The 10919-nt window shown below is 35.5% G+C and overlaps 1 protein-coding gene across 1 annotated transcript; it reads left to right on the top strand.

Moving 5' to 3' along the window:
* The first annotated feature begins 5393 nt into the window (after positions 1-5393).
* On the top strand, positions 5394-10114 carry ing4 (inhibitor of growth family, member 4). Its single transcript, XM_042776436.1, has 8 exons — positions 5394-5481; positions 5944-6015; positions 6165-6331; positions 6867-6981; positions 7105-7219; positions 8120-8264; positions 8489-8550; positions 8710-10114. Exons 1-8 carry the CDS (start codon positions 5445-5447, stop codon positions 8747-8749), a joined length of 753 nt encoding a protein of 250 aa, XP_042632370.1. The 5' UTR covers positions 5394-5444; the 3' UTR covers positions 8750-10114.
* Positions 10115-10919: the final 805 nt, after the last annotated feature.

Below are 10919 nucleotides of genomic sequence, written 5' to 3'. Positions count from 1 at the left end.
ACAAACATCTATTTATCCCTCCTGATCTCTCGGACTCCCTCTCTACTTGCTTTCTCACCCCTCATGCTCCGATCAAAGAGTTTTGTACATCCTATATAAAACCGTCTCATCATGTTTGCTTGTCATGTCCAGTGTGTCTGTGGAGATCCGTAACCTTGAATATAGTCTACCCACACAAATACACACACGCTGTCCAGACCGTACATGCGCACTCTCCCTGCCCCAATCAAGCAAGGTTTCTTCCTTCTCTATTTTTTAAACAAATTCTGTCACTGCATTCAACGAGCATTCCCAGAAGAAGAACCTTTGAAGAGGAATGGAGAGGGCTAACCCAGGAGGTGTGCTTTGAATCATATTAAGGACCGTGAGGCTGAGCAGCTTGAATTAGTATTCAGGAGGATGAGAGAGAGAGAGAGCAAGAGTGATGAGGAAAGGAAAGAAGGGATGACGGGGATGGGAGGAGGAAAGAAAGGATGAAGTATGCATGTGTGTGGTAATATTACAGGTGAGCTGTCCACACAGATGCCGGGGTTGACTGCTTTTCCGCTTCGAAAATCTGTTTCAATATTCTCCAAGAATTTCACCTAACACTTTTCGCTTGGTTTTATATTGTTTCACATAAAATCTACAATATGTTTTCATTTCTAAAATAAACTTTTAGGTTTACGTTGAATGCCTTTGTATATCCTTAGAAATTTACACTATTAAGCGCATAAACAAATTTTCTGTATAGGGAAAGGTAAGCTTTGTCGTCCCCCAAAAGTTTTTGACCATATATTATGAAAAGGCCCATTATTTACATTTAGTCATTTGGAAACTTACAAATGACAAATATGCCAAATTAAAAAGTAAATACAGTATGTTGTTAATAATTTATATTAATTATTACTAATTAATACTTAATAAGAGAGTTCTTCAAAAACATGAAAAAAAAAAAAATTTAATCTTGTTTGTGAGACAGTGAGAGAGACTGAAGTATCCCCTTAAGTATAGTAATATCATTACATTTTAAACTTGTGTGGAGATTTTTTGGATCCTATGAGAAAACAAGCTTATAAATCAATCCGTTGTTGTTGTTTTTTTGTGCTGCATAAAAACCATTACATCTATGGAATGTCTCCATGGAAACCAGGGTGTGTGTGTGTGTGTGTGTGTGTGTGTGTGTGTGTGTGTGTGTGTGTAGTTTACCCCTCTCTCCTCCTATATATTACATTTTTCTTGTGATGAAAATACACAAGAAAAACTTAGCATTAAAACTTAGACAAAATTATTTTGCATCAACTAAAATAATTTTGCAACACACCTGGTTAACAAATTAACACAGATTAACTTACTCAACAGACATCATCAGACACAATCAAAACATCAATGATAGCACATCATCATACCAACAGCTTTAGAAATTCAGACACCCAAAGTGTCAAAACTTTGCACTCGATAAATGACTCTACATAAATCAATGCCTCAACTTTACCTAACTTAAAAAAGGAGGCATATACCTGACACTGAGGGAGATAAATAGAGAGGGAGAGGGAGTGAGAAGCATCATCCTGACATCACAAAGCCAACAATGGGACACCATATCATCTTTTATTTATGCACCAACAGCTTGCCTGAAGTTACAGGAGGCTCTCTCAAAGGGTGAGTCATGCTTCTTTCTCTATCTCCCTCCCTTTCTCCATCATATTTCTCATTTTCAAAGCAGCTACTGACATCAAATTCACTTTGAGACTGGGACTTCCTATGACTCATATTTTGATTTGTGTGTGTCTGTCTGTGCACATAATAACACATCATTTTAGTATAACTGTATATGCAGCATTTATAATTTGAAGGTAGCATGCTGATCATTAAACATAACATTATTGTTTCATGCTTTTAGGCTACATTACATGCTGGTATATCTTACCATATACTGTCCTGCTAATTGCATAACTATAAATAGCATGAACATGTACTGACCTCCCTATGTGCCATAGAAGGCATGATGATGAGCGAAAATGCTCTTAGCAATCTCCATAGCAAACTGCAATACAGCCGCTGCAAATGCGATTTCTTCCCTCTACGTTTGCACAGTGTGAGTACATCAGACCTGCGCTGTGCCGACAGAACTCTAATTCAGGCTCAGGCCCAGCTCTATACTGCCCTTGGCTGCGATCAATAACTCCATGTTAGACCAAAGTTATTCAGCAGGGTTTTATTCACTCTGAACATTTCTTTGGCCCTCTGAGAACGTGAATTACCCAGAGCACGCAGCCCTGTCACTTTGTACCTGTGCAAGGGCTTTATAGTTTACTTGATCTGCAAACGGGTTTGCTTGAAAGGGTAAGTTCATGTCAAGGGTTAATCTTCTGAACATATAGCCTCTACCATGCTATCTATCTGTTTAAATATATGTGTTTTTTTTCCTCAAGCCACGTGTGGATTTCAGTAAGGGCATAATAATAGCATATCATATATATCATATACAACGTGAGCAAAATTGTTAAATCTGTGAGCATAAAAGTAAAAAATGTATAATTCAAAGAAATAAAATCTGGCCTGCACTCAAAAAGGTCAGTTCATGATTGATTTTGGAATTTTTATTTATTTATTTATTTATTTTTGGCTAGCTTAAGGGGGAAAAAAACCCTTCACAATTTTAAAGTATTTCTCGTAAACAATATTTTACATCCCCTGATAGTTCTAAGCGGTAATAATGGTGAAAATCAAGTCACTCAAATAATATGAGTGGCATGCTTCCCTTAATGAGTGCCATGGGCATTGTGATTACGACTCTGTCTAGGAAAGAGTGCTTGTCTTCTCCCTTCTTAATTTGCTCAAGGGAACATAAATGCTTATTAGCATTGCCACAGTAATTTCTCCTTGAGGGAGACCACTGACAACCCTCACTAAACAGAGAGTGCTCCCTTAATACTTCATATGATATGTGGGTGTTAGTGAGGCAAAATTATACCAGCCACAGCTAGAGGAGACTTTGAAAGCTGCTTTATCTGAACCGACGTTTATTTTATTCTGTGCCTGCTTAGGTCTAAAAAAAAAAGTGCTTTTAAAAATGGAAAGAATAGAATAGAAATCAGCATGCAAATATCATCTTGAATCGTACTTTGCAAGTGATCATATCGCAAGATCTTAATTATGTTCATCTACAGCTATTTTAGAAAATGATTCAGCAGTACAGATTATTCACAGACTACATAGTCCTGAGTACATATGTGAATACAAAGCCAAGCAATTTTAAAATAAGGAAGAAGTCTGTTCAGACATGCATCTGAATTGGGAAACTAGCAGTTATTGTTCTTTTGGCAGTCCTGCAGGGTGACATATCGTGCCAGCTCTCGCTTAAATGAGAGTATCCTCTCCATACTACACAACACAGTCTCAAATCTTAACTGCTGAATCGTTGTCCGGCTGTAAGCTCCACTTCTGTTATGTGTTTATTGGGATAATGACTGTCCTGAGAGAGACTAGCTATTGACCAACACTCCCTGGAGCTCAGTCTCCAGGTTCTCTTGCTAAACAGTTCTAAGTCTGTTGCCCTCTCCTGGTGAACAGTACTGACTACGTGCTAGGAAAAGCTGTATGGAAATATTGTCCCAAGCCCAGTAAATTTTGTGACACTTTTAATGCACACTTTAGTCCAACACTAAAAACCACAGTATGGTAAGATGGGGAAAGAAGATGCTTCCCTTAAGAATGAGGTGCAATTACTTTTAAACTGTAAAAAAAATGGTTGAATAATTGAATAACCAATGACAGACAAAGCAGAATCCCCCATGTCAAAATAGCAACACTGTGAATGAACACTGAAAGATTTCATTCAGTTAGCCTATAGGTTATAATGAATAGTGAAAAAGTCTTAAATGTACACCTGAATTAAATGACTGAATAATAGCCCCATGTATTACAATAAATATCAAAGTAAATAATTATAATTCTGTGCCAATTCTGTGGAGCATCTTAGCCCAAGGGTCTAATTTTATCTTTTCATGTTAAAATAAAAACAAATAAAACCGTGTCCACAAATTCCTCCCACAATATAATGTCAAAGATCCCTCCCGGTAACACTTTATAATAACTGCACACTATTAATCATTAATTAAGCATTAGTAAACAGATAATTCATACTTTATAAAGCATTAATAGACATTAATAAGCAGTTTATAAATACAGATATAAATGCTGTATTCTTGATTTAAAAGCATATCTATAATGTGTTTAATAACTTTACTGTCATACTTTATTCATGATCAATTTATCATTTCTCAATGAAGTATAGCATTATTTACAAACCAGTTATTTAGGAGTTGCCAGTGATTCATAAGTTCACAAGAAATTGTAAGTAAATGTAGTAAATTCAGGTAGTTATAAAGCATTTAGTAGTGGTCAGTTAACTATTTATGTGAGCTCATCTAAAGTGAGGACTAGTTATGCCTTGTAAAGCATTTATAAAGGATATTCAAAGGCTCAGTTATCTTCTAAACAGAAAAAGGAAACAAACACAACACAGTGATACAGAACATAGAAATATTAACAGCCTTTAAATATCATTTGTAAAAGCTTTACAAGGCATAAATAGTCCTCACTTTAGATGAGCTCTCAAAAATAGTTAACTAACAACTACATATGTTTTATAACTACCTGAATTAACCCTGAATTACAGTAGAAATACATGTTAATAAACCATTTATTAACACTCAAAGTAACTATAATTATATGTCTGAATAATAAGATGTATGAATGCACATTTAAATAGTTTATTAATCATTTACTTACAATTTCTAAGTGATCTTATGAACCACTGACAACTCCTTTATAACTGGTGTGTAAATAATGCTATACTTCATTTAGAAATGATAAATTGATCATTAATAAAGTATGAAAAAAAACAATTATTAAATACATTATAGATATGCTTTTAAATCAAGTATAAAGCATTTATATCTGTATTTATAAACTGCTTATTAATGTCTATTTATGCTTTATAAATGATGAATTAACTGTTTCCTAATGCTTAACTAATGATTAATAGCGTGCAGTTATTATAAAGTATTACCATATTTTCCAAAAAATAATTACATTACTTAACCTCAAAACTGTTTCGTCTAAATTTGACAGATGTTGATATGCAGATGACAAAATAAATAAGAATATAGCCATTCATTAAATGTGAGACAATAAAAAAATAATTAAAAAAAATAATAAAAAAATCCCCAATTTTGTTCCCAGTTTTTTACAACTACACTCATTTTGTTATTTGCCATAGCACATATCTCTGAACATCCAGAGAGGAGCTTTATCATTCTGTTTCAACATACATACTTTCAAAGTACATAGAGGAGATGAAAGAGGTCAACAGAGACCCCCTACTCATGACCCCTCCCCATCAAACTACCCCAGGACTTCCGGCGAAACCGGAAGAAGCTTTGTTTGTGTTTGTGAAAATGGCGGCTGGAATGTATCTAGAGCACTACTTGGACAGTAAGGCTATTGTCTTTGTGTCGATATACATCCCCATTAACAAACGTCTTCCGCGTTCAAATTGTCCGGCATGTCTGCACGTTTCACATGCACACACCATTTACAATTAAACGATCGCGGAACGGCACAAAACAGCGCTAATAATAACGTCAGTACGACCATTTGGTTCTGAAGCTAACTGTAAATGTAAACAGTGTTGTTTTGTAGTTTTGTTTGGTGGGTGCGGCACCGATAAACGTGATACAGAATATAATACTATTGTTATTAAAATAATCAAATGTGTTAAATGAATACCTGGCGATATTAAAGCGCAATGTTTCAATAAAGGCGAGCTAGCTTGCGCGATGGAAACAGATGGAGATTGTTTACTGTATTGATGCTTTTCAAATGCGCGCAGCCTTATGGGTCTGTTTATGGCCTTGATAATAGTGTTAGATGATTTATATGTCACTCTATCTCTTGGCATAGAGAATCTGCCCTTTGAACTGCAGAGGAACTTCCAGCTGATGCGAGATCTGGACCAGAGGACAGAGGGTGAGTCTAGATGATAGACCCTCCTCAATACAGTAACATAGGATCATATTTTTAACAACGTTTTCACGTTTATTTTTAATGTCTGCTTGCTTGGGGTAGTAAATGGCTGTTCTGAAGTGGTTGGTTGTTTCCATTACTTCTTTCTGTAGATCTTAAAGGGCAGATTGATTCTCTGGCTCGTGAATACACAGCCAACGCTCGGACGTTGTCCTCTGAACAGAAGCTCTCGCTGTTAAGACAGATCCAGCAGTCTTATGGAAAGTGTAAAGAGTTTGGAGATGACAAGGTCCAGCTTGCGATGCAAACCTATGAGATGGTTAGTGTGAATTTGCATTTGCTCCTTACAAATAAGCTTTTATAACTACTGCAAATTCTGTTGATATATTACATTTAAACATAAAGGTACCCTACTTTTTAAAAGTATGGAGTCAGTAAAGAAATGAATACTTTCATTCATCATATAGTATTAAAATATTAAGTAGCACAGCTGTTATGAACTTTGATAATAATAAGAAAAGTTTCTTGAGCAGCATATTAGAATGATTTCTAAAAGATCATGTGATGCTGAAAATTCAGCTTTGCCAGCACAGGAAAAATTTTTTTTTTATAATATATTGCAATAGAAAACACTCATTTTAAATTGTAATAATATTTCATAATATTAATGATTTTGCTCTTAATGATGCAGTCTTGGTGAGCAGATGAGATTTCAATCAAAAACATACTCGCAGTTCAAGTCTATGAATGTTAGTATATGTTAAATATATAGTAAAATATGTATTTGTAATGTACATTCAGTTGCTTTATAACTAAATACAATGGGTCACACTTCATTTATTTTATGCATTTAGGTGGACAAGCATATCCGAAGGTTGGATACAGACCTGGCTCGCTTTGAGGCCGACCTCAAGGAGAAACAGATAGAAAGCACAGATTATGACTCTACCTCCAGCAAGGGCAACAAGAGTGAGTGTTGTGCTTTTGATAGCTTCTTATGACTATAAGTGCTGTTTTGGCACATGCACATCTCTTATGCGGAACTCTAGACATACAACACTGTCTCTGATGGTCATTTATTGTTGTTTGAAGGTGACCATCGAGGACCCAAGAAGAAGGAGGTGACTCGCACTAGGTCAAAGGTGAAGAGCTCTGATGATGACTGCAGCTCAAAGAGCGGACAGAAGAAGGTCAAACTCACACAAAGGTGAGAATAACACACATTTTCTATTAGAATACTCTTTTTCTATGTAAAGTGGGTCATTTTTGTGCTGCTTGTGGCACAGAATTGCAGTAATAGCTGGTTTGTCTTTGTAATTCAACTTTTCAGCTTACTATTCTTCATACATATAAACTACTGTTCAAGTGGTTTGATTTTTTTTCAGATAAGAATGCATTAAGTTGATCAAAAGTGACAAAAGTTGTTACAAAATAATTCTATTTCGAATAAATGTTGTTCTTGCAGAATCCTGCAAAAAAAAACAAATAAAACAGTGTGGTTTTCAGAAAATATTAAGCAGAATTGTTTTCAACATTGATAATAATAAGAAATGTTTCTTGAGCTGCAAATCAGCATACCAGAATGGTTTCTGAAGGATCAGGTGACACTGAAGACTGGAGTAATGATGCTGCAAATTCAGCTTTCCATCACAGGAATAAATTACATTTTTTAAATATATTACAATAGAAAATAGTTGTTTCATAATATTACTGTTTTAATGTGTTTTTGATCAAATAAATGCAGCCTTGTTGATCATAAGAGACTTATTTCAAAAATATATTTATTAAATCTTATATAATAGTGTATGTGCCACAGGCAGCTTAACTTTTGTTTTCTGCTTTAGGCTGTAAATACAATGTGTTTGTGATGTTGAATAGATTTCAAAGTAGAGGGGAACTGGAGCCTCCCAGCATGTACATAAATATTTAAGAAGTTGTTTTGAAATAAATTTTTAATCTTTAGAAAAACCAAATGGTTAGATGTTTGCCCTACAGTCCGGGTTACATTATTGCTTTTCGCCTTTCTAACCGCTTCTGTCAATAAAAGAAGCAAAATGCCCCAAAATAAAATAAATTAATTCCAAAATCGAATCAAATTTTCTTCCAGCTCTGAGATTTCAACCCCGACTGTGAACTTTGGGAACGTGCACCCCTCGGATGTGTTGGACATGCCAGTGGACCCCAATGAGCCCACCTATTGCCTCTGCCACCAGGTTTCATACGGGGAGATGATTGGCTGTGACAACACAGATGTGAGTCTCCTTTCTCTTTTGATGCAGTGTGACAGAAGTCTCATACGTTATTGCTTACATATAGATAGATATTTAAAAATTGTAAATAAGTTACTGGAGGTTAAGTATCTAGTCATATGCTGTAAACTCCATTCCAAGAGTGAAGCAGTATATTCCAGCAGATTCCGGTACAGTTATAATCAGAGCTTTGCTTGTGGTAAGCGTGTGTGTTTCTCTTTCTTTAGTGTTCTATCGAGTGGTTCCACTTTGCCTGTGTGGGTCTGACCACCAAGCCCAGGGGGAAATGGTTAGTAGTCATGTGATTTTTGCCCTTGAAACTGATGCAAGTCAATGCTTTTGGACATCAGTGCAGAAATAGAACATTTAGTCTGAAGTAACTCCCTAAATATAGCAATAGAGAGTATCGGTTTTAGTGAATATATATCTGTTTTTCCTTCTACATCAGGTACTGCCCAAGATGTTCACAGGAGCGGAAGAAAAAATGAACATGCAAAACTAGAGAATTCACAGAGAGGGAGGTAGAGGCAGACACAAGGGCCCTCCATAGACACTAATATAGATCCACTCTCTGCTTAATCTGGTGCTTGTCGTCCTCTTTTCCATCTTCACATCCCTCTCTCAGCCAGACAGTAAGAAGGGATGACGGGTGAAGATGAAGGAGGTGTAGTTTTTAATTTATGTGCTCCGTAATGAAGATGACTTTTGTTATGGAGTATTTTTTTTTATATTCTTATATTTTCAATTTGTTTATTTGGATTGTCTTTTTTACAACTCATTTTAAACACATGAACTCGGCAGTCAGGGAGCATATCAGGAGATCTCACCGTTGCTTCTTACACTTCTTACAATCCAGGTGGTCTCAGACTGGATGATCGCTGTCAGTATATCCTTCTCAGATGGGATCATTTCCTGCTACTCTCAGTTTTTTCCTTTTAACAGAGAAAAAGTGGAACAGGTCCTCGAAACTGATCCCTTATCTAACTTGTTTTCTCATTTCAATGTTCATAAAAGGGCAACGGTTATCAAAATGTTTATTTGACAAACCAGCAATTACAAGAAAATAGCTGCTTAATAGGATTATTTAACTAGATTTTTACACCTGCTCAGCCTTTCCACTCACTCTCTTTCTCTTACATTCACAAATCCTGCACTAGAAGACCACCACTTCACTTCAGGTCCATTCCACAACTGTAGACTTCAGTGCATTGACATTTTTGGTGCTTATGGTCACACACTACTTGGATCGTATTGAATCGGTCGTATAATCCAGACTGTTGAAAAGCATTAACTCAGCATGTAACATTATTAGGTTGAATTGCTCTGACACTTGGTCATTAAATGCATTTGGTGTTTTTTTTTTTTTTTTTGTAACTTATGAATTAACTCTAGTATTGCCATGAGCTCAGCAACAGGGTTCTTTGCGACTGTATTTCGGTGCTTATGAATATATTAAAGTAATGTGTATGGTTTGGTTAAAATTGTGAAATACACAGCATCGCTTAAAATGGTTCTCAGTCATTGTGCTAAAGCAGTATGATACTTTTTGCGAGATGTTGGAATCAAATGTGTTGATGTGAACTTGTATTTAAGGTTCAGTTGTTTTAATAAAAGAATTACAGGTATGTCAGACAATGCAAACAGTTTCAAAACCTGGTGCTACACAGTGCTTGTTGCCAGTTCTAAATGATTCTGTTGTCTGGTGTACGATGAAGGGATTGTGGCATGTGTTTTTTGCCTTTGTCATGTTGCTTTGTGATTTGATTGTTCCTGATATTAGAGTACTTTACAAATGTCAGATATTGGGTCTGGTGTCTTCCATGCTCAATGAACAATGCCTGATTCTGAAAGCATCATTGTGTCTGTTTGGTCATTATTTCATTCATTCTGGGATTTCTGAATGCTGTTTTCAGAAAAGTGTCATGAACATAGTGTCAAATATTTCAAGTCATCTCAGAATGAGAAATAATAATACAGCATTATTAATAATATAATAAATTAATATATGAGAGTCATATTTGATAAGCTGAAAAAGTGAGGAGAAAACTGTATAATTTACTATATATTTATAAATAATATTATATAAAATATACATTATATATACTTTATATATATTTCTGTGAAAAGCTGAATTTTCAGCATCATTACTCCAGTCTTCAGAGTCACATTATCCTTGATGAATACAAAGTTAAAAAAAAAAAGAATAGTTTTTTAAAGCATTTTTAATATCTTTAATTTTGATCAATTTAATGCATCCTTGCTGAATAAAAGTATCACTTGAAAAAAAAAACATTTGAAAGGTATGATGGCATAGCCATTTAATTATTTAAAAAGGCATTGCACTATAAAGGCCACGACAGTGTCATACTGCATTGCAGTTCTCATTCAAGCCACTGGCAGCACCCTCTCACTTGTAAGAGATCCACTTTGTGTAATGCTGCAGTGATGCTGCCCTATACACCTTATGGTCCTGATGCTTCTTAAGTGCCTTAATTGTAATTGGACTTAACTGTAAATCTTCTCAATAGCACATACTGTTGAAAGTTATATATAAATATGTTCCTTCATTTAGAAACAGACTGCATGACAGCATGAACAGAATGCACCTTCACTGGCATACACATGGGGGTGTGGCTGCCTAGCACCATTAGTTCTTAC

The sequence above is a fragment of the Cyprinus carpio genome, chromosome A19 (genome assembly GCF_018340385.1).
Source record: "Cyprinus carpio isolate SPL01 chromosome A19, ASM1834038v1, whole genome shotgun sequence".
NCBI classification, from domain to species: domain Eukaryota; kingdom Metazoa; phylum Chordata; class Actinopteri; order Cypriniformes; family Cyprinidae; genus Cyprinus; species Cyprinus carpio.
The sequence above is the reverse complement of the archived record's forward strand: the minus strand, read 5'-3'. Positions and strand labels throughout refer to the sequence as shown.